At 32.2% G+C, this 24,159-nt stretch overlaps 3 protein-coding genes across 6 annotated transcripts; 1 reads left to right on the top strand and 2 right to left on the bottom strand.

Annotated features, from left to right (window-relative positions):
- Window positions 1-400: 400 nt before the first annotated feature.
- LOC123710039 lies at window positions 401-1,516 on the top strand. Its single transcript, XM_045661708.1, has 2 exons — window positions 401-773; window positions 1,110-1,516. The coding sequence occupies exons 1-2, from the start codon at window positions 488-490 to the stop codon at window positions 1,331-1,333; spliced, it is 510 nt and encodes a 169-aa protein (XP_045517664.1). The 5' UTR covers window positions 401-487; the 3' UTR covers window positions 1,334-1,516.
- A 262-nt stretch (window positions 1,517-1,778) lies between these two features.
- LOC123709889 lies at window positions 1,779-2,803 on the bottom strand. The gene is made up of 3 exons (XM_045661481.1): window positions 2,540-2,803; window positions 2,249-2,465; window positions 1,779-2,053 (listed from the first exon to the last, which is right to left on the bottom strand). Exons 1-3 carry the CDS (start codon window positions 2,645-2,647, stop codon window positions 1,935-1,937), a joined length of 444 nt encoding a protein of 147 aa, XP_045517437.1. The 5' UTR covers window positions 2,648-2,803; the 3' UTR covers window positions 1,779-1,934.
- Window positions 2,804-3,142: 339 nt separating this feature from the next.
- Window positions 3,143-24,100, bottom strand: LOC123709580 (ubiquitin carboxyl-terminal hydrolase 8). 4 transcript variants are annotated; one of them, XM_045660999.1, is made up of 20 exons: window positions 23,824-24,100; window positions 23,511-23,741; window positions 23,119-23,255; window positions 22,590-22,752; window positions 22,276-22,432; window positions 21,787-21,928; window positions 21,424-21,518; window positions 19,741-19,860; window positions 19,329-19,454; window positions 18,450-18,573; window positions 17,753-17,928; window positions 17,553-17,639; window positions 17,293-17,412; window positions 9,960-10,090; window positions 8,921-9,020; window positions 8,173-8,298; window positions 7,340-7,534; window positions 6,562-6,902; window positions 5,583-5,719; window positions 3,143-4,931 (listed from the first exon to the last, which is right to left on the bottom strand). In XM_045660999.1, the coding sequence occupies exons 1-19, from the start codon at window positions 23,922-23,924 to the stop codon at window positions 5,620-5,622; spliced, it is 2,772 nt and encodes a 923-aa protein (XP_045516955.1). In that variant the 5' UTR covers window positions 23,925-24,100; the 3' UTR covers window positions 3,143-4,931; window positions 5,583-5,619. The 4 variants fall into 4 exon arrangements, with proteins under 4 accessions (XP_045516955.1, XP_045516954.1, XP_045516956.1 ...); XM_045660998.1 differs by having other exon boundaries at window positions 3,143-5,719; XM_045661000.1 differs by lacking the exon at window positions 17,553-17,639 and having other exon boundaries at window positions 3,143-5,719.
- Between the last annotated feature and the right edge of the window lie 59 nt (window positions 24,101-24,159).

The raw sequence follows: 24,159 nt of genomic DNA on the forward strand, positions 1-24,159 counted from the left end.
AATAATACGACGTTATTAGAGGACTGATGTAATAATAGAGCGATTTAAATCTCAGGAAAGTCAAAATTAGTATAATTATCCCGCAGCAATTACCTGAGCAATAGTGCATGGATTATCGTGACATATTATGCGCTGTAAATAATCAGTAAATTTAGGTGTAATATTAATTTTAATCTAACATATTTGAGATTCTTTTGGTCTCAATTCTCTTTCTCTAATCCAGGCTCCTACGAAAATAATTTGACACGCGACAATGAGTCGACGTCTGAAACCTTACAACTCTTTTTACAAAATATAATAAAGCATATGAGAGAAACCGTTATAAAATGAGGGTAGGCCTTTTAATTTTGAATATATTTTCGAGAAATAAAGGTAGTAATAAATTTCTGGAACTAATTTAACCTTTTAGTGCTTCATTCGGTGACTTGAATTCAGCAAGGCACATTAGCTACCTCTCCTTAATCCACTACTTTCAAACAAAAGAATAATGTCTGACTTTGAGTCTTCAGATTCAGAGTATGAAACGGATCTAGATGTTTATTCGAGTGGTCCTGAGTTACCGTTTAATCCGAGTATGATCGAAGATCTTATTCTGTCGATCACAGATAAGTTTAATTTTCGCGTGGTGATGAGCGATAGAAGAGTAAAGAACGCTGTGCTGGTGACCACTGGTCTGTCAGTCGCTGGAGCGTTAATTGGAAAATATTATGGAGGGAAGACAGGTGCTGTTGTTGGGGGTGCCGTCGGTGGTGTGTGCGGACTTGGAGTTGTTGGTATGTGGTAAAATTAAAACCTTAAAAGTTTTTACTTTTATAGATTAATACACAATTATTTTATATGTACTTAACATGAAAAATTAAGTACATACAAAACCGTTCCAATTTGCGTACTGCTGCTTAAGACTACAATTTTCATTTTTATAGAACAAACTTGCTGTGCCGCACATTAATTCCGTAAACTTGGTCGTTCCCTGTCATGAGTGCGTTCAACCAAACCGTTCAGCTTTATAATACTTGCAAAATTATAGTCTTAATTTTAAGTCTTAACTTTGACTTTCTAGATAGTTCAGTTATCAGTTAACACTTTTAAAAAATTCTTTTGTTTTACAGCAGTCACCATGAGAGAAATCTGGCAAGAGATAAAGGGGAAACTGCCTGAACTCTATGAAATAGTCTATGACTACCTAGCTGGTCTAGGTTTTGATGATTACCATAGAGCAATAAAGTTTGTTCTTCAGCATAGTGGTGCTACTACTCAATTAGGTATGCTCATATTGCAGATCACTTCTGATACTTTAGGTAAAAAGATTCTTTCTAGTTTCACACCTGCTTAGTTTCACATGTTTGCTTTGATAGTTTACATCCAAGGATTTTGAATTATTGATATATTAAGATTGTTAATGCTACTGTATAATTGAAGTGAATTGTTTGCGGAATTAATGTACCTATTATATTAAGATAAGTGTATCTAACGTAGGTAACTTTTTTACATAAATGACCCTGACATATATAAAAATAGAATAGGTTTTTTTATGTATTTAAATACTTTCAATTTATTAATTGACTTTAATGTTTTTCTGTTAAATATTTCTAGATGTCTTTTCTTCTTTCCGTTATTTACTGCTAAATTTTTATAAATTGTGTGATAATAATTTCTATATTTGTTATTAATTTTATTCGATTTTTATAATAATTAAAATAAGAGACATTTAAATGAAATTGTAATAGAGTTAAGGTTGCTGTAGATTAAATATTATAATAAAATAAAATGTGTTTTAATATTTGAACTTGATGTTTTATTTCTTTATTCTAATTTCACATTATATACCACCTATATTGCAATCAATTCTTTAGGTTAATAATGCATGCTGTTTATACTTCTTCCTGCCTTAGCACTTTAGTATGAATATTTCTAAATTCATGGTTAAAGATCATTCATCCCAGTAATGTTTCATCAGCTTTGTCTGGTTCAGTATTTATTATTGAATTCATATTTTCTATCAAGAAATCAAGGTCTTCCTCTTCTTCTATATCCTCTTCTTCAGACATGTGCCCTGAAAGAACAGATAAAATTGTGATTAGAATATCTAACCTTATAATTTATAGACTAACTGTAGAAGTTTATTTGAATTAATTTAATTTTAATACTAAGGTATGGCTGAATGAAACCTGAAATTGAGGCTTCTGACATACATCCCTAACACCCTTAATTATTGGTCTGGCTAACAAAGGAGCAAATTAAGTCTTACCAAATACTGAATTTGAACAAGTTAAATTAAGTTCTTCTTCATTACAAGCAGTTGTCATATTTTCCTCATATACAATCATATCCTCACTGTTTGATTTTTTAAAATTCTTCATTATGTCAATTAATGATGCGGAAGGCTCATTTGTGGTGGATTTGTTAACCTTTTGTGACCCTTGAGTTCGCTGCATTTTTATACTTTCTAAACTCAATCTTTCAATCTGGAATGTAAATAAACAGTAATTTAACATAAAGTAAGTTTTCTATCTTTGTTCTTACGCATTTAATAAGCTACCTGAAGAGAGTTTCTTTCCTTTTTAACTAATTGTAGAGCTTTTATAATCCATCTCTCTTCTGCTAAAAGTTGGGTTTCTTGGGCGATTTGCCACTGTAGTTTGGACATTGTTAATTAAACTGAAAACACAAATGATTGTTAACTTAATGATGTTTGCCTATGTTTTCGAATTTTAAACGTTTGGTATCAGAATAGACAATACAGGTATCATAATTAATCTATGCGTTTGGTTATGTTTGTTTTTGTGCAAGCTTACTGCCTATACTAGAACATCCTTCAACAAATCTAGTCTCAAAATTTGTCAAACCACTTTTTCTGAACATGAAGTTTGACATATTTGACAGCTTTCAAGACGAAATTGTGACTAGAGAAATTAGAATATGGATTATTTTACAAAAAAAATTTGAAGTATCATACTTTTATGGTTCTAAAGGTGTGTGTATTTAGTATACATTTTGCATAGTGCTGAATAACGAATATTAATACTAACTGTCACTGCTAATTTTATTATTAGTTGATACATCAACATAGCTGCACTTACCATCGAAAACCAAAAAACTAAATGGTAAAAACAAAGGGCGAAGTCATAATAAAAAACGATAATATATTAACAAAGAATTTAATAAATTCTGCCTTAAGTATACACTTTATGTATTTAGTAATGTTTATATACAATTGGGATTAGTCAAAAACAATAAGTCCCCCTACTACACTACTACTAGGACACAAATCGGCGCGATAAAGGAATACAAAACTTGCATGAAAGAATTACATATTAAATTATTTTCTTTTCTTGAACATTAATGTTACAAATTTTTATTAAATTATGTGTCGTAGCCAATTTCGTTAATAAATTTGTCAGAAAGCAGCGTCCATTACTTTTAGTTATTCCTAACAATGTAACACGACATAATTTGTATTATATAATGCAGATATACGACAAACTTTACACACTACATTCTTTAATCCATATAGTAAATAATACATGTAGTTCGCTGGGAAAGTCTAACGGTGAGTGTTACTGGGAAAAAGTAGAAAACAAGATGCGGTATATACATACGTTTAAGGCCCAAGCAAGGTCGACATTCATAGCATTGGCGAAAACTGTTTAGTCTTTGTATGTGTTAAAAATATTACGTAAGAAATTAAACTAGTTAAACAATTAAAATAAGGAATTTTAGATTTTATAGTTTCACGTAATATTTAATCGACTAGTGTCAAAAGAGGATAGTTTTCGCTGAATGGATGGAACTTGTAGACTATACGGAATTTGGAGCTTATATTAAAATTTTCTATATTTCGTTCACCGCTAGACTCATGCGAGGTGAATTTCAGTTTTGATATTAATATACCTTTTTATAGCCATGTAGATGTTACATATGTCCAGTATACAAGACATGAATAACCATATAGTAAACAAAATGTATTATTCTAAGGAAGCTGTTAAAGACAAATAATTAAAACATTTACTAATGACATATTTTACCATTCAGTCTTTCCATAAACCATTCAAATATCCAAAATAAATATTTTTACATCTTTAGTGAGATTTAGCATTATACAGCGATATTTACAAAACACGTTTAGAGCAAAATTCTAAGGTTTCAGGTGACATTTTTGCGTCTGTTTTGATGTTATTTAGACTGTTAAATGTATAAATAGTTTACTATCAAACTATATAATTTCTCATTTTATGTAATAAAAATAAAATCAATATTTTAACCATTTTGCCCAAACCCTTCATTTCCGTAAGTAATTTATACAATTCAAATATATTTCATAATTTTCAAATAACTTGGCTGGTAGGAAGACGCCTTTTAAAATAATGGTAAAGAAAATAAAAATTGTACTTTCCTCTACGTCAATCTCTTCTTCTTCGGAACCAAAATTTTCTGTCAATCATTCATTGAATCAACGTCCACTGGCAATATTCGTAGTCAATTACACAAAAATCAGTAAAAGATGACAGATGACAGGACATGACATATGTAGGCCTTTCAAGGCCGCTTAGCGGTGAATAAAAACTAGAACTATCTTGCTATTTTGTACCATGCAATTAAAATAAGCAATTTAAATATAAATAAATAAACGTCGTCGGTCAGCGGTCACGTGACTAACAAAGCAAGGTGAAGTATTTATTTCAGTAAGGCAGGCCAAAGACAACGTAACTGGTCTAAATATGGTGCAAAATAACAAGTTTTTACTGTGAGTTGGTCTATATGGTACCATTATAACAAACAATATAAATAGAACGATGTAGTAATGTATGGAAAACAGCATGTCATTGTCATGGGAATACTAGACGAAACTTAAAAGTTCGTAGCTGAGACGGTCTTCAAAGTATTTCGGTAGAATTCTTTCTACATCATCAACCAAGGACTGACTCGGCCATCTAAAACGGTTTTAAATAAAAAATATTTACAGTTTGTACTTTTAAGGATTGTAATGAATACGTTGATTTAATAACCAGGTGTCAAGATGTTATTTTCGTTACGGCGATGTTAAAATGTTTGTGGTTACGTTACAGTGATTAAACGAAGAATTCAAGAGTTCAGAAACTTTAAATGTTGGTCTAGAAATTTCCTAACAAGGATTTTACGATTGTTTTTTTTACTTGAATTGATAAATTTACCAATGGGTGTGTTGTGTAAAACGTTGCATACAAATTTGTATTTTGTTAATAAATCTAGGAGATTTATTCCGTATTCAAACAGTTGCAAAGTGTCAAAAATGTGACATCGAATCATTATTACGTTAAATCTTAAGCGCCATACACATATTAAAAGGCCGGAAATTCATCCTTTATCCAATCGACGTTGCAGGTCATTCAGTGTTAAAAAAATACCCAAAGTTACGATGACAGTTAAAGCAAGATTGATATTTATTATGAAACAAGGGCGCTATTACGTTCAAAGTAATAATGAAACAATCTTGCTAATACTGATATTGCCATTTTTGTTGAGTTGAAAATTATCTACAAATTTTTTAAACGTAATAAAACTAAATCTTTTTACTACACATGCGAATGCATAAGTACACATACGTTAGGGCGATAACACATAAATCATTAATACACATCACTATCGTTCGCAAGACGTATAGAAGAGAATGTAGGCGGCGCTAGACTTGACTTCACTTGGCGATATCTCAGTCACAAGATGATCGTCGTATTTGTACCATCTGAAAAAACATCACACTTTAGCAAATCTTACGCGGACCAAAATCGTTAAAAAGACCACGAAATGTCCAGTTATGTCTATATAAGGATGAGATTCAGAAACGGTTCCATATTTGAATTCGTATCTCATGTCACAATCTCTTGAGCGCTGTCAAATATGTCAAAACAAATGCAAACGTTTAACAGCTTTCAAGTTTGATTGACGTTTGACTATGACTCCCGTATCTAATGATAATAAAACTTTATCCATGTCAGAAATATGGTTGTGACAAAATTGATAACGTTGATATTCCTTTCACTGGGGAGTATTTTTACAATTATACTGCGGTAAATTTTTAGTAGTCTTAGTGTTACATCTAATGAAACAATAGTCGTATAAGACTATTTATATTACTATTCTAAACTCATTAATTCGTTGTGCCTGATTTTGATTTATAACCTCAACTTATTTATTTTATTTGTAAAATAATTATATATGTAATATTTCGTTGGGACTCTATATTGATAAGATATTATGATTATGATGATGATGGACTAATGTTGCCAGTGGTCACCGTGGACTTAGGATGTGATTCGGACGTTACACTCCTACTCTCATGTGTCAAAATACATTGTGAAGTCTCGTAAATCAGAGTAAAACTAAACATTTCGTCACTTATATTTTCACTTCAAGACTGATGATATTGCAAGTTAAAGTTAACAATTGTTTAAATGACGTAAATAAAAAAAAACAATTACGTATACTTATAATAGATGATGGATTGAAAATGAAGAGCTTTTTTTTCTTAGATTGATTCATACGTTAAAAGTACTGAAATCGCAGATTAGGAAATTGTTAACTTACTTTCCATAAACACTGCTCTTGCAATATGCAGTATAGTGTCCACCTTCCATAGAGCCGTAATGATTCGACACAGCGTATAAATTATAAACAGGGTTGCCAGGGCAATTCAAAGAAAATTGCCGCATATCCAAGTTTTCTAGTGGAAAGTCTATGTATGTCTGCCTCTTCCTAAACGCGTTGCAATACTCCTTGGGGTCAAGGTAGAACCTCTTGAAATGTATGACTAAGACCGGAGGCAACCGGGATATATCTAGTTTTTTTACGGCGTCCCGTTTATCCTTACAATTCGGACAATTCCAGCCGGGTATCGTTTCGCCGTTTAAGTAGAGTTTTAGGCAATCCTGTAATATATATAAAAAAAACAAAATTATTATGTCAATAGCGGGCGTATATACTAATAATGCGTAAAAATAGTTTTAACTGTAACCCATATTTTTTCTTATGTAACAGACTGATGTTAAGTGATGACGCTGCCGTAGACTGACACTGGCAGAGGGCTCGCAAGTTTCCGGCCTTTCAAACGTGAAATGTATTTACCAAGACGAACGATTTTCAACTTACACTAAACTTAATTATTCTGTAATCTGTTATAGCCTAATTAAGTTAGTTAACAGTTATAGTCTAACATAAAACAGTGTCTTACGTAATCGAGTAGACTACTCACTAGTGTTTTGGACAATTATTTATGAATATATAACTGTTATATACAAAAATATTTATTCGTATACACATCAATATTATACATGGTGTATCAGCTTTAAAATAATCTCAAACTTACACTAAGCGTACACCGTGAAGCATGCGGCGGTAACTCTAGTGACAGATTGGAGAATGAGTCGTACGTAGCACTATGCGTTGCGCATACGCAGCAGCGGACTGTTGATTTAATCTGCCCATAGAATAGTCGTAGCACAAGACTTTCCTTGGATTTCGTGTATTCGTGCCAGGCGCGTTCTGATGCGCCCAAGTTTTCCTATGAATTGGAAATTTCTTTTAATATTGAAGAATGTGTTTCTCAATTTCTCTATATACAATTAATGTGATAAAAATATTTCGGTCGGTGCGTATGAACGTTTCAATAATAAAAATAATATCTACAGGCTGTCCCAAAGATTGTCAAGCGGTAGTCTACAAATAGAGCACCTTAGAGGAACCCCAATAAACCTCATGTATGTTCTGAGATTTTTTGTAGTTTAGCAGTTATAATTGGTTTTGGTGAAATTCTTTTAAAATAATGAATATAATCATTTGTTTCTCCATTCATTGCTTAGCTTGTGTAAGCTTATTCGACATAAAAACATAAATTTATTTTAGGGGTTATTCGGGTTTCGCAGCAAAAATATATTGTTTTCGCATAGCACACATTTTTGGCTCATCCTTCACTATTCAACTTTATTTTATTTGTGTTAATAACAAAAATGTGATTCAGAAATAAGAAAAAAAAACATACATCAGTAATCTCAGCACATAACACCGATACGTTGTTGTTAGACACATTAGCTCATGAATATAAAAAAACGTAAACATTTTCGACACAAATGATTAAAATAGCTTCTGAAGATTGTAAGCTTGCCGCTAGATACGGAACTTTTTATAGGTACACAAACTTACCTTTAGTGGTGGTTTAATTGAGAACTGGAGGTCTAAGTGTAACCAGTCCATGAGGATGGTGAGAAACTCGTGCGAGTCCTGCTGTTCGCTTCCACGGAATGTACGTTGGTGTTTTCCTACTTCGTTCTAAAAAAATACATTTTAATAATGAAAATCTCTTTACTTACATACATTTAAATTAACTTTATAAACGGATTTAATCCTCAAGGCCTCGAGAGCCTTGATAGTTCAGCTCGGGCTGTTAAAGAGTATCTTTGGCGGTAATGGGCTCGACTAGCACAAGGGCGTCTCCTGCTAGACTGGGTCCTCGGTTTGGGCTGTCATTTTCAATCGCATGCACGCAATTTTTTTAACCTTAGTCTAAATAGGATAAACGATCATTCGGATCCGTTATTATGTGGGATTATTGCGGGACCTACGTTTTGTCGGGAGTAAAGCTGCGGGATCTTACTATACGTATCTTTCAAAGGAAAGCTTTAGCAAGCAGTGTTGGCCTAGTGACTTCGATCCCCCGCTGTGCATTAATGGACTTTCTATGTTTGTCTTTAACATTCGCTTGAACAGTGTAGGAACACATCGTGAGGAAACGTGCTTGCCTTAGACTCAAAAAGTGAACGGCGTAGTTCTGGAAAATGGTCATGAAACAGATACAGAAATGGGGCCCAGGCCTTGCCACCTTTCTTAATTTTTATTATAAATCCATATTACGAAATGAGACGAAGAATGTCTATATATATACAAGTCTTACCCTTAGATCTTTAGTAGCGATAAACCTATATTGTCCGGACCATAAACCTCGCACGACCGCAGCCAACTCTTCCGCTATCGCACCGCGAGTGCTGTGTGATCTGTAATAATTTTAATTATATTATAACTATTCTGTAACATATTGCAAGTCATTACATAGTTTACGAGGTGAACTTGCCACGGATTTAAATGTAGGTTTTAATACAACGCGAACTACGTTGCCTCATGTCTACTAGACTTCACATTGAACCAAGAGCCAACTAATAGTAGACCAATGTATTTTAACAATAACAATATAATATTTTTTGTGCAGGACTAAGCAGTGTTGGCCTAGTGACTTTAGCGCGCGACTATCAACCTTGAGGTCGTAGGTTCGATCCCCGGCTGTGACGTGACTGCTGTGACTTTTTTTCTATTTGCGCATTTAACATTCGCTCGAACGGTGAAGAAAAGACACATCGTGAGTAAACCGGCTTGCCTTAGACAATAAAAGTCGATGGCGTGTGTCAGACAAAGGAGGCTGATCACCTACTTACCTATAACACAAATGATCATGAAACATACAGAAATCTGAGGCCCAGAACTAAAAAGGTTGTAGCACCACTGATTATTTTTTTTATTTATTTAGTGTTAGAGAGAGGGTTAATGATGATTGTAAACTTGTATTTATTTTATACCTACGTTAGTGAAGGTCAGGCACAGGAGACTGATCACCTACTTGCCTATTAGATTGACAAATGATCATAAAATAGATACATAAATCTAAAGGCCACGCCTAAAAAAAAGGTTATAGCACCAATGATTTATATATTTTTGTGGATTGATTTTTGGATTAGTAATACTCATATTAAATCCAGTTACATTATTCAGAACAAACATTACAAACATTACCCTTTTAATGAAGAAACTCTTTTGTGTTTTCTATCACATTATGTTTACGCTGTAGTGAAAAGAGACTTGTGAAGAGAGAAGTAGGCACTTTACGTAAAACTGCAAAAGTACATTTAAAAACATATTTATTAAAAAAAAAATTGTCTCACCTATTAACGTGTTCTAGGTACTGTCCATTGCAGAAGTAGGTGACCAAAATGGCGGTATTATTGAGGCATTGAATAATGGAATTCATATAACAGGTGTTACCCAGGTTCTTCAGGCCAGTCAGACCTCGACCCTATGAAATAAATTGATGTCAAAATACATAGTGATATATAAAATTACTATACGCCAAATAGTATAATTTTATGCCTATCCTGTACTTGTTGTAACCTATATTTTTTCGTTATTCTGTATTTTTAGTTTTACGTGTTATTGTAAATCTTATAAAAGAGTTAGTTACGGACAAATTACTATGTGCCCGTAACTAGCGATTTTATATTCATCTTCTAGTACCGTCTCTCTTATTTTAATAAATAAATAAATCATTGTAGTGACAATTAAACATAAAATAACTTTATTCATATGTAATTTTGCGCACATTTGTAGGTTATAATTCTAAACTTTCGATAATTCGGACATCCTTCCGTTTGCTTATTGAATTTTGGGAGACAATTAGTCTAATACTCCGATACGTATGTAATAACACTGTTGAGGGACTGTCAAACTTCATAACAAAAATAACGATTCTTGTAACGAGATCAAAATTTGAAAATGGAATTAAACTCAAATCTAATCTGGGCAACTGTCAAACCATGTTCAAAATATGACAGGACTAAAGTTATTTGCCTTTCCCATTAGGGATAACTTAGTATCATCATTGTTATCACAATATGACGGGTTTGACAGTAGTCAAGACGATTGTGGCTTGCGATAACTTCATCACAAATCAAGTTTTTTTTTGTCCCTTGCTACCCTTGACTAATCTTACTACTTTTTACGTGAATTTACGCATACCCGCACCAAAAGTGACAGGGTATGTGGGTGTCGCCTATCATGGTAATTGAAAACATTATTATGTTTATAGCGAACACATAGGAAAGGCCTTATGTGAGATTACACGTCGTTCAGCTCGACCTTAACCTTTCGTAAACTGATTTACGTGTAGTTTCGTTATAGCTTCTACCTATATACTGCGAGGGTTAAAGCATAATGCTTATGTAAGGTCTATTACATAGAATATATTATTTTTATTTACCAAAGCTTTCTAACATTAAGAAAACAAATAGAAGTTTCAATGTGACAAGCTGGCTTATAGTCAAAGCCATTCAGATATTATAAAAAAATGCGAGTCATGTGAGATGGATATCCAGACCTAGCTTGTTGTCACGCTAGACCTAGAATGCTCAATATGGATATCGTTTTTCTATACGGAACAAAGGTGTTGACGGGATGCTTTGGATATGTCGAGGGTACACGAAATTTAAATTTAGTTAAAATCTTAAAATATTTCTTTGACAATTTTGTGAAGAGTTCCGTACATAAAGAAAACAAGAAATCGAAGTAATCTATCCTACATTACTTTATAAACTTAAATTTGTAAAAAGTTACGTTTTACTACCGTCTATATATTATTGTTAATACGTAGGGTCAACAAAAAAAAACTAAGTATCGGCTATTTTACTTACACGTTTGAAAAGCCATATGATGCCATGTGTGACCTTGAGTCTGACCTTCACTTTGAACACCATGCTAACTGTCTCCATCCGCATTCATAGCTGCTTTGATAATTTCATCGTTACAATATAGGAATATTAAGTTTGCAGGCGGTACTTATTTAATTACTTTAATGAGAAATATATTAAATATTATTTATGGATAAACATTAGTACTTACATGTTGCTATTGAAAATTCAATAAACGGTTCTATATTTTGATAACGGAAATATTAGCACGAGAAGAACTATTAAATACAGCATGAATATTGTCGCAACTACACTTACAAACATTTATTTAAAAAAAATGCTATACTTTTTAACTATTTTAATTTCAAACAGCCAGTAATGTTTTGCACACAATTCACATACAGACTATAATTTATTTATTGCAAATAAAAATTTGAGTAATTATTTTCACTATTGCACAGATAACGTATCTAGCACAGACTGAAATGTTTTTTTTTATTTTAAGTATCTTTCACAGAATTTTGAGTGGCCAAAAATTTATTTTTCTTCGTACACGTTGGTTGTTGTTATTATTTGTCGTTAGACGTTGTGTCGTTAGCATAGTTGTGACTGGACTGGGGATGATTCGCCTCTAGGGGTGGACAAGGGTGAGTGGTGTTACCATGTTATAGGTGAAAACAAAATATTGTCTTTGATTTATGTGAGCAGGTCTCGCATTGGCAACTATTGTAAAACGCTCAAGACAGTACATCTATTTGGCGCTAATTCTCGTTACTGAATATTTAATGTCAAAACTAAACTAAAGTTGGATGATAAAGAAATAATTGTATAAAAGAAACTAATTTGACGAAACCAATACACACTCATTTAGGATAAGAGCGCAACTTTAATAAGTATTGCTTGTTCTCATTTCCGTATATTTAATGCATATTAACCTAAAGGATTAGGCTTTAAGTTAGATATCACCCCAAATTTATTCCTAAATAACACCCAAAAATGGTCACCCCACTCATAAGACTAGAAACAGTATTCGCCTTCGTGTTTACATACTCATAGACGCACCCGTAAAGTAAACAACAGCTTATATATTTTACCCGTGTACTTTTGTTAGTCAACGCTAACAACATGAATAATTAAAAACAGATTAAAAATTCTTACTACTGTATAAGGAGCCTTTTCATATTGACATTCCAAATTCAAAAATTTTAAGTACCATAAATGATCAATGGACAAAGTTTTTAGTAGCATATTATAAGCACAACTTTTGCTTGAAGTTGATCAGACATGTTTAAAAAAAATATTGTTATGGAATTTACTATTAACTTTGCTATGAGCTCGCAACCCTGAGGCAGGTATTTTTTATAAGAGTTCCCAAATCTTAGGAATACACACATTTTTTAATCTATCCAACCTTGACTCTACCGAAAAGATTATTAGAAATATCTAGAATCATAAGGACTAATAGTTCGTGTCAGTGGTCAGTTTGATGATAGCGTATGCATCAATTCGCGCTTTTCCTTCAAAAGAAAATGCTCTAATAAAAAAACCCGCACTTAATACCAGCTTGCACGCAACTGTAGTGTACGAATTTTCTAGTTTTAATACCAGACAATATTATAGCGATAAATAATACGTTAAGAAAAATCATCCTAAACCTTCCTAATGTACAGTGTAAGTAATATGTAATATATATGATTAGAAAACCATTAATATGATTACAACAAAATTTTGTCAATTTCAAATAAATAAATATTTAAAAAAAAATGTGTGCGTGAACTAGTGTGCATATGTAAGTGAAACTTCTTTATGACCTTATTTTTCGAAAAAATGATCTAATATATGCAACTTTATAGAAATTGCTTAAATAAAGTTAAAGTTTAACGAAAGGCTTATATCATCATAGACATGAATACAAATAATACAATTATTTCATTTTACTTTATTACTATTGAGATTATTACAGAATTTCATTAATTGTAATATAATTATTACTATCATTGTTAAACGACATGCTATACCTACTCCGCTGGAGTAGTACCCTTCGAATCAACCCTGGTAGGGACAAGAAAAAGACGGCGCGTAACGGAAAAATGTGACGATACATTTTTCTAAAACACCGATAAAGAGGTTTCACTTTAATAATGTTATGTTTTTCTGGATTAAAACAGGAAACTATATCTAAAAAGATACCGGACAAAACCTGCGTAAAATGTGCTTCAAGCTCTATCTGTATAACAGGTATCTTTAAGTTATTCGCTTTCCAACCCAACACTTGCTCCGACAATCGAACCCAATCGCTTTAAAATTTAAGCTATAAGTTTTCGTTACTGTGTGTTTGTAAACTGTGTTTGTAGTATCCGGTGTAAAGCTATTAATAGTCCTATTAAAGCCATCATGGACGCAAAAGGTCAAGGTGCAAAATTTCTTATCTAAATCTAGGTATAAATGTTGCCTAGGCTATCCATCACAATGGCTGGGGCATTTAAATAAGCCATTTTTTTATATTTATCGTAAAAGTTATTGCAGAACTATTCTTGCTAAAGTAGCTTTGTCTCTTTCTGACAAATCGTGATGAAAAGAGGCAGATGTATCCTAGTCCTGCTATACTTCGCGAGCAAGGTACGTCCATGGTGAAGAATTTACTTCTAAGGCTAATAAATGGACTATCCATGTTTATGGAAAAAACCCTGATACAAATGCTACAAATTTTAACAATAACTTTGTCCTCTTGAATTTCATGAGATGAAATGTCTGTATGTATGTCAGAATAATACACTAGGACGCAATTTTTTTTATAGATTATCGCGATCTGCCCCTACGTGCGCGGGACCTTTAACCTTTGAAAAACTGAACCTGAACCTTCTTTTTAAATGGATCTATATATTAGGAAACCGCAATAAATTACGTGAAGTAGTTTTATAGTTTAACATACATCGCGGCGGAAAATTATTTTAGACATACATGCTGTTGCTGATCTTTTGTACCAAACTTTTCTCTAGAACTCAATCATATATTTCTAAGGCAGCAACGTAAGAAATAATGTCATTCGATAGTATTTTCTCCGATTTACACGAAAAATATTTAATTTTTGCGGCTCAATATCTATTGTATGACAATCACAAGCAATGTGGCCTTCTATTGGTAAACGGTAGACGCGGAGATTAACCCAAATCTCTCCCAAACAACCTCCAAAAACTGTACCTCGTCATAATAGTATAGATGAGCTGTAGTTTTCGTGTATTCCGAGCACACAAAAATATAATATACGTTATAAAAATAGGCTTCAATGGTTCCAAATTCAAATTTAAATTTTTAAAATATAGACGAAGAATGGACCATAAACATTCGACAATCTTTTAAATTGCCATAAATATATTATAATATAGACTTAAATGCCAATGCAGAACACATAAAAACCTTACATATTAAGGTTATTAATAATTAAGGTATTCTATGCGGCAGTTACATAAAATTGAAATATTAAATATTTATCTCTGTAAACATTGTCTTGGGCAGTACAAAGGCACGCACTGACTCGACAGACTATACGTGATCAAGTGGTCATATTGTTCCTACTTTCAGACTTGCTGATCCACGTCATTGGCCTATAGAATTTTGATACGGCTTTTTTAGGTGTAATAACGTATGAATTTATCTGATAAAACAATGATTAATAGAGTTCCCGGCGATACTCTTTCATAATTCGATAATTTTTAATACATATATATTTTTGCATAGAGCAAATGAGAAAAGGTAGAGCAATCTTTTCTATAATCTACGAAGAGCAAAGGATGGAAAGGATATTAGTAACACCTGGCTCACCATATGTATGCGGTATCACCAACCGCCCAAAGACAACTCAATGGGTTCGCAAGTGCGTGGCCCATAAAGTACAGAGTTTGACACAATATAAAATCATTTATTGCCCCAACTAGACGAAAGATTTTTCATATAGGTATGTTTTTTTTGTCAATAAGTCGCATTTGAACATCAAATTGCGGAAATGGCCGAAAATCATTTAATCCAATAAAGGTTTGTTGATTTATTAATTTCATTAGTGTCACGTGTTTTGCGACATGTTTGCTGCGAGTCGCATCGTGTGTGAATTTAATTGAGATTTAATCAATATTTAGCTCGTATCAAATAATAAATTAAATACATTAAAAACGTCTTCGGAATCGGACATTTTGTAGAAACAATTTATTATGAATTGAATCCACCTATCCAACACACATTTAAAAACATTTTTTCATATTTCATGATAATTTTAAAATAATCTAAATCGTCTTCAGATCTGTCAAAACTTCTTTAATGAAGTTTGTCATTTTTGACAGCTCAAGATAGTGACCATCTGTCATAGAGCACGAAAGGATATAACTTTTATTACAGAAATGTCTATAAAAGTTCGAGAAGGTAGTTGATGTCATAAGTTAACGCGTGGGTAGTCTAAATTTTTCCCGAGGCAACAAATGTGCTCAATCAAATAAGCATGTGCCCTTTAAACGTGATACATAATCCAATAACTTGTGCTTATATTACAATTCTAACAGTACTAACTATATCGATGGGAAATAATTATTTAGCGCCAAAATAGCGATTTTATTACCATGATTTATAATTCCTCGAATACAATTGACTAAATATATATTTCATATGATGACTGTATTAGGTTTTTTTTAAATAGAGGCAAACGCAATTCACTCTGCAAGAAGGAAAAAGATATTTTAACATTTACTGTTTTACAGAATTATGAATAAAATTTAACAACTGCAAATTTTCGAATGCATTCGACTTAAGAGATAAAAGAAGTCCCTGCACTTGCGAGCCTTCTGGCAGTGTGAATGCCCATGGACTGTGTTACGTATCATCAGATGAGTCTCTATCTATCTCTCTCTGTCAAACCACAGTGGTACATTTGAGTGTAATATTTTATTATTTTAGTATTATTCTCTGAACTAATAAATATACAATATTTTTTTTAGATTTTTAACACAATGGTTGTGTATAAGTTTCTAAATATTGTGTATTAATAAAAACATTAAGAACAAATAGCAAAATTTGCTATTTTCAATTTGTAAAAATTACTTCCTTTTCTTAGCACATCCCAACTTATACTTGACGATTGTAATTAAATAATCGTAATGAAGGCGTGACATGTCGAGTAAGCCGCTTTGCAATACACGTGAAGATTAATAAGATTACATTTGAGAAATATTCGACAGACCTGACAGTTGACATACACGTGACATTTATAATGTCATTTTCGGTAGGTAAATCCTTTTTATATGCAGAACCATGATATCAACAACACATTGATCAATTTAATAAAGCTTTAACTTACAATACGTGCGCAAAATTAATTAAAAATATACAGGTAACATTATAAATCATTTTCAATACTAAATTCTACGAACAACAATATCACAGAAATTTTATTAAAAGTCCAAATATCGTCGAAAAGTCATAAAGTATTTCCCAGGTGTGTAAATGTCAGTGCCCATCAAAGTTGGACAAGTAAAATTATATATAGTAAAATATCTATGGTAATCTGTGGTTTAAAATAAAACGGTATCTTGTGACATTTCGTTTAGACATAGATAAATGTTTAATCTGTAATTAATAAGGATTATACCGATTATAAGTTCGTCTTATTAAAAATAATGAAACTTGTAAAAATTTGATTTAAACCCGTAAATTATACATACATATTAAGTAATATAGGTTTTTGTAAAGATATTGTTATTCGTAGCTTGTAGTAAATATAATAAAAGTCGCGAGAACACATTAAAGCTATATATTTTACGTAAATACTCACGACATCTGCCCAAACCGGTTGAAAGTCCCTTTGTCGTAGTTCACTAGATGGCGCCACTTTGGCTGGTTTTGTACTTCGGTCAAAGCTTGGCACCACTGGTTCCTCTTCATCAGATGATACCTATATCATTAGGTTAAATCAAAATAAATTAACATTGCCTTTGATAAACATACAATATTGGTTTTTGTCACAATTTGTGGTATTAAGGCTTGAAAGGGATATTTAAATAAGTTAAATTATGATAAAAAATAATTTATTACTTTTGCGATGTTCGGCGAAGATTGCGATCGATTCAGGGCTGCATTTGCACTCTCAGTACTGGAGCCGTACGATTCAGTATCTTCTTCCTAGATTATTAATATTAATTTTGTTATGAAGCTATTCTATAGATATTTGAGAGTAAATCATCTATTTTTAATTTTTTTTAATTTTAAATTTAATAATTTTAAAATTACCCTACCTTATAATTAGGTTTCTGTTTCTCCCTAGCCTCAGCCAGTTTCCGCTTCCGCTCGGTTTCAAGCGCTTCCCTTTGCCTGTCAAGTGACACTCTCTGTGCGGTCACAGCCGCGATACGAGCACGCTTTGCTTCCACATCGCGAGCCGCAGCTTCCCGCTCACGTGCTGTTGCTACAGCTAAATTTTTTTAAATAATCGTGAATATTTATTTTATAACGCGATATATTTAAATTTCGAACGTCACGTTATTATTACTATTACAATTCGAAATTCAAAAAGACATTGTTGTTGCTTTTCTTATTCCAATTATGGCCGCTTTGTGCATTATTCGGACCTTTATAGATTTGGCTTTAAGTATAGTAGTAACAAGTTAAGGTATGATACTACGTACAACGTATGATATTACGTCAATGTTAAAATATTTTAATTTAGGATATTATTAAATATTGTAAGTGGTCAAACATACCATACATGATAATGACAGACATCAGTTAAGGTATATAGAAAAATTTAACTATAATTTACTTGTTGGCCTGGACGAAATCGTTTTATAATATTTACAAAAGCTTGCCAACGTTTGGCATCTGATAAATATACATACATAAGAAAAATTGTGAATAAATTAATTGTTAATTGTATTTTATATTAATTGACTACTTATAGATGCCATGGTTTTTGGGCTGATCTCCCGTATTCACCTTCATTATCAGCAGATGGCGCTAGGTGTGACCGGGCGATGCTCTCAGCGAGTTTGGCTGCCTCTTCTCTTTCCCTTCTCTGATAATCTTCCAGCTTCTCACGCAGAGACTGGTTCTCTTGTTCCTGAGATCAAAACTGAAGTTACAATAACAAATGGTATTTGGTCCTGTAAAAGCTTATGTTTATACAATTTTAATACATTTTTTTCTCAGTTTAGTTTCCATTCCACAATGGTTGTTCATTTTCAATTCAAATTTTTCTATTTGCTGTTGTGAAGGGAAAAATCTTACAAAGAATCCGCGAAAATAGAGGACATCGTGAGTCATTTCTGCAAAAACCCGTCAACTTTTAGTCGATACCAACTCCGCGGAAATAAATACAGATGATATAACTTTCGCTACAGTTCTGATACTTTTTGACAATCAACACCTTTTGTCTTTAGTCACCGTGACCACGCACACAGTAAGCACGCGAAACGACGAAAAAATTTAAAATTATGTAAAATAATTATAAGTTTATAATAATACATAGCTTTAATCTGGTAAAGTAAAGTAAAAGGTAAAGTGTTTTCTTTCAAAATCTTACTAGTCAAGACCAAATATTATCGAGATCTCTGTATACAGATTCTAGTAATTAGTAGAACTAAATAATACCTTGCGTATTTACAATAATTGAAAATGAATAACGTTATGATTTTGTTACCTATTACTATGCATAGATGGCGCAAATCAAATACCAAATAGTAATTAAATACGCAATACATGGTAAACCAAGACTATACACTTTAATTAGACCGCTTTAGAAGCTACTCATATATCTCTTTTTATTACAGCTTTCACACAATTCGATAGAGAAAGACACAATTCAGAAATATATACCATATCAAACTGCTTGTTTTCGAGCTGCATAAGCTGTGAGATAATTTCTTGTTCCCGAAGCTGGTACATGGCTCGCAACTCATCCCGGTGTTCTGTTTCCCCTTGTTGACGTATTTTTTCCCAGTCCTGAAAAAAATACGCTTTAGAAGGAAAATTTGTTTTTTCGAATTGCGCAGATTCGTTGCTATTATATTTTGTCATAATTTTCTATATTTTGTATTGACAGAAGCGACTAATACGGTTACGTAGTTAATATAAATAATTGTTTCGGGTAAAAAATAAATCAAATGGGTTATTTGTCGATCTGTGCATTATAAGTATTTTTATATAACAAATACCTCACCGTGTCACCGTGACAATAATTATACATAGCTTCAATCCGGTAAAAAAAATATTTTTTTTCAACAAATACCTGTTCAGCCTCAATCCTTTGCATCTCAAGAGTAAGCGAAGTATCAGCGATAAGTTCCTGCTGTTCCAGTATATGTTGCATGTTACGAGAGCGCTCTGCATATAGTTCTACTGCAGCTGACTAAAAATGTTAATATTCTATTTCAAAAGAGGTTATTTTTTTTGTTTCAGCAGCAAATATGTTCAATTTAGACATTATACACATATATGTAGCGACACCTACAATTGGTGCTTACAAATCACCGCCGTGACGTCATACTCTGAAACGCGGTAACGAAGTTATTCCAGCCGCTCTTTATATCTTTAGATATGCAACTTAACCTTAGCTATTAGGGCCTTCGGGCATTATCCTTCCACCACATAGATATATACCCTTGCTTATATAAACTAATTTACTATTTTAATTATTCAATAATCTTAGGAAGGCAATCAATAAAAGTTATTAATAACTATTATAAAAAGGATTTTTTAAAGCATTTATCGCGCCTAATAAAATACGCCGAAATAAATAAAGACATTTTAAATTTTACTCCAATTCAAAGTAATATCATATCACAAAATAGGTTTTAAAGAAAAACTAAAAAGAATTAATAAGCATCCGTTTTTATTATAATTACAAGCTTTTGAAAACCATTGTTGATTGATTTTATCGGTTTATATGCCAGGCATTTCTGAACCCATACTTTACAGTAAAATTATACGGATTCTTCAGTAGGTGTATCACTTAATATTAGATGAGCTATTAGTCCAATCGTGAATAACAATTCAATTCAAAATTCAAGCTCTTAGAGGCACCTTTACTGGTTGTACCTTTTTTGGCAGCACAGATTACATACACTCCAAAAATTGACAGCTACTGACCAAACATTGTTTTAGTAATTTAAGTAAAATAACGGAACCAAATCAGTAACCAAAACGATAACAATTAATATTAACAGATAAAATTATTGTATTTAATGAAACTTTAGCTGGTTTTTTTTAAGAAATACGCCATACGTCCATGTCATGGAATGTCAAGTAATTTTAAGAAATTCTAATAACGATCTAATTCGACATGTATATATATAGAATAAAAATATCCTTCTCTATTTAAAAAATAAATCAGTCCAATAGCACCGTTTTAAACGAAATAATTTGTCATTGGCGGAAAGGGATGACAGTACATAACTTAAAATAAAAATGACATTTAAGAATAAGGAATAAGAAGGCAATAAACTCTCTGTCGATTTATTAAATCACCAAGATTTTTGTTTTAATAAATATTTTCATCATATGTTAGGGAGCGTTTAAGTATTACGTCACGCAATTTTTAGAGATTCTTAAACCCCCCCCCCCCCCCCATGAAACGCGAATAGTAAAACGTTTCGTGACCAACCCCAGTGACTCTTTATACCTAAAACTTACCATTATGTGGTGAAAAGTACTGGAAAGTAATATTAACAATAACGCATAATTCAATCCCCGCCCTGCATCGTAACGTTTTAAAAGAGGACCCCACCCCCAAAATTCGTTACGTAATACTTGAACGCTCCCTTAGGGAAATATATATATTTATATAAATATTATATTTGATAAAAAGAAAAGATAGCACTTTTCATCCCAATATCTGATTTTTATAAAACAAAGCTGTTTTATTAAATTTGAGATGCAACATTTGACTTGAATAACTATTAATAAAGATTACCTTGCTAGCGCGATCTATGACTGGTTCAGATGATATGGGTCGGCTAACAGCAGGGGTGGGGTTCAAATCTGACCAATTTGGGTAGTCTATTTCACCTAAAATCATACATTTAAAGATTTAAGATATGTGTAGTCAAATAAAAAATAGATATACCTCGATTGTCATAACGTAATTTTGATGTGTTATCTGTCGAAGTGGGATCAATAATAATTGTAAAATACCATAATAAATTGCACATATGTTAGGTTCAGACTATCTAACACACCAGGTTAGCTAACATATAAACATCAGCTTTATGGTTTAAATCAAAGTACAAAATTCTACTTTATGATCATAGTCAAATGTTAAATGTAGGGATCTCACCAAGCATATCATCCAACATGATATCCTGTGAGGGTGGTATAGCCTGTGGATTAGTGGTGAAGGCCGGATACTTTAGTAGCCAGTCTTCATAACCACCCCATAGTGCAACTGGTTGTCGGGAGTATTGAACTTTGATGTCCCACTAGAATGATATTGAATTTGTTATTTTAAATTGTATACATTTTATGTTTGGTAATTACTATAGGTCAACTACAACTAGGTAAACATACACACACACAATACACATTATGTTGATGTTATAAATTTAAATTAATTTAAACATTACATGATTTATTACATGCTGCAGAGTCAAATCCTTATTGAAAATTAATGTAACAATATTATAATTCTAAATCTACTAAATAGAATCTAATTCTAATTCTAATAAAAGCTGTAAACAAATGATGTTAAGACAGAGTACTAGTGCTAGAGGATAACTGTACATAAACAAAATAAAGCTAAAATTCAATCAAACATAGAGTATTTTACCTTGAGTAAGATTGTCTTGAGTAGGTGCAGCGGTTTTCCTGGAATGACTGTAGTGCTACTCCAGTCCAGCATCACTATCAGCTCAGAGCTGGCCCGCTCGGCCCAAACGGGACGAGATGCAGATGGTAAATTCTGTTCTAAAACATTTGCTGATTGCCTGAAAAATATATTACATTTGTGTTAAGAAACATAAAACAACTCATTCTTATATCACAAAAATCATTTACTTATCTAAAATACAATATATGTTTACATTAATTCATTGGAACAAAAAATATATTAATATTGTTAAAAGTTTAAAAATATATAGTTACCCGGGTGATATACATTCTTCTGGCACACTGATACAAGCAGGATGGTTGATGTGTGAGTTAATATAATCTTTACCAGGTCTAGCATCTAATATCATTACTTTGAGTTTGCCATTTTTTAATATAGTATACAGTTGATCACTTTTGATTGTAACTTCATCAGGACCTGAGGCAAGATATGTTGATTAAAACAAGTCTTAATCATGTTTATGTTCATCAAAATAAACCAAATATTTTAATTCTAGTGGTGCATGTCATGAATAAAGCATTAATGATATTTATTTCTAAACACCTTGCTGTTCCTAAAAGTAAATCAATTTCATTAAAATGCATTTAACATGACCAATAATAATATAAACATACATTGTGTAATTTTATTATTAGAGTAACAACACTAATAATAAAATTACACGCAGGTCTGAAATAAGGCCACTTCTCATTTGGAAATTAGTCCTTCTTTGGCTGAACCAAATAGTTTTATTGTACTTCTTAAATTAAAACATTATATATTATAAAATACTCTAATACAGACCTGGTAGCCCAGTTGGAGGTGGTGGTTCAGCAGCAATCGTGTCCATAGCCTTTTTACGGTTTTCATCAATTTTCTGTTTGATTAACTCATTTTCTTGTATATCCATTAATCGTTTAGCTTTTTGCTCTTTAGCATATCTAAAATAATATGATATTGACAGAAAACTCAAGCAATATATTTTAATTTATTCAAATAAAGTTAACAAGTTATTTAGCCAAATTTTAGATTTTAATAAAAAGTTAAACCAGTTTTGATTAGATAAAAACCACATTATATATTATAATATCAGTTTTAAATTTTCAGACAACATTTTCTACCCTTAGACAGAATTTCTTATTTCTGATAATAAAAGAATCAGTAATAGTAGGTAAGTAAAGAATTGTTAAAGTTACCTCTCAATCAGACTTATTTTCAATTTCTCAGCCGCATCAATAGCTTTGTTTGGATTCTTAGGCCCAAGCATATTATTAAAGTAATTTTTATCTTTCAGATACTCTTTGTCTTTACTGATAAATGCAATTACCCGAAGGTATTTCATATAGTACACATAGGAGTACTCCTCATCACCTTTTGCACGAGCTTCTTCAGCACTTTCAAAGAGTTTTTGAGCTGTCTTGCATAACCTAGAGAAGGGAAAATACATTGTCAAGCAATGTCGCCACACAAATAAAAAATCAAGTATTCAAGATATTTGAAGATACTCACAAGGTTGCTCTCTTCGATTTTAAGTCGGGTACATTGTACAATTTATCCAAATCTTCTATACATTTGCCCAAATGGAGCTGTATACGACGCGTCTCGGTCATTATTCAGTTTTCACAAAAAACGAGCACAATATCAATAAATAAGTAAATAAAGAGGCGCTAGTATCTTTTAGTTTTACATTGGCGTTTAGTACTAGAATATACATAAAATAATCCCTTTTATCTAGGATAGTTGAATAGGAAAACAAAAATCTACGAATAAGTAATATTTATCAGAAAAACACATAGTGACAACTGACAGTGTCAAATTGTCAGAAGTTGAACGTATAGAACTCAT

Source organism: Pieris brassicae, chromosome 5 (genome assembly GCF_905147105.1).
Source record: "Pieris brassicae chromosome 5, ilPieBrab1.1, whole genome shotgun sequence".
NCBI lineage: Eukaryota > Metazoa > Arthropoda > Insecta > Lepidoptera > Pieridae > Pieris > Pieris brassicae.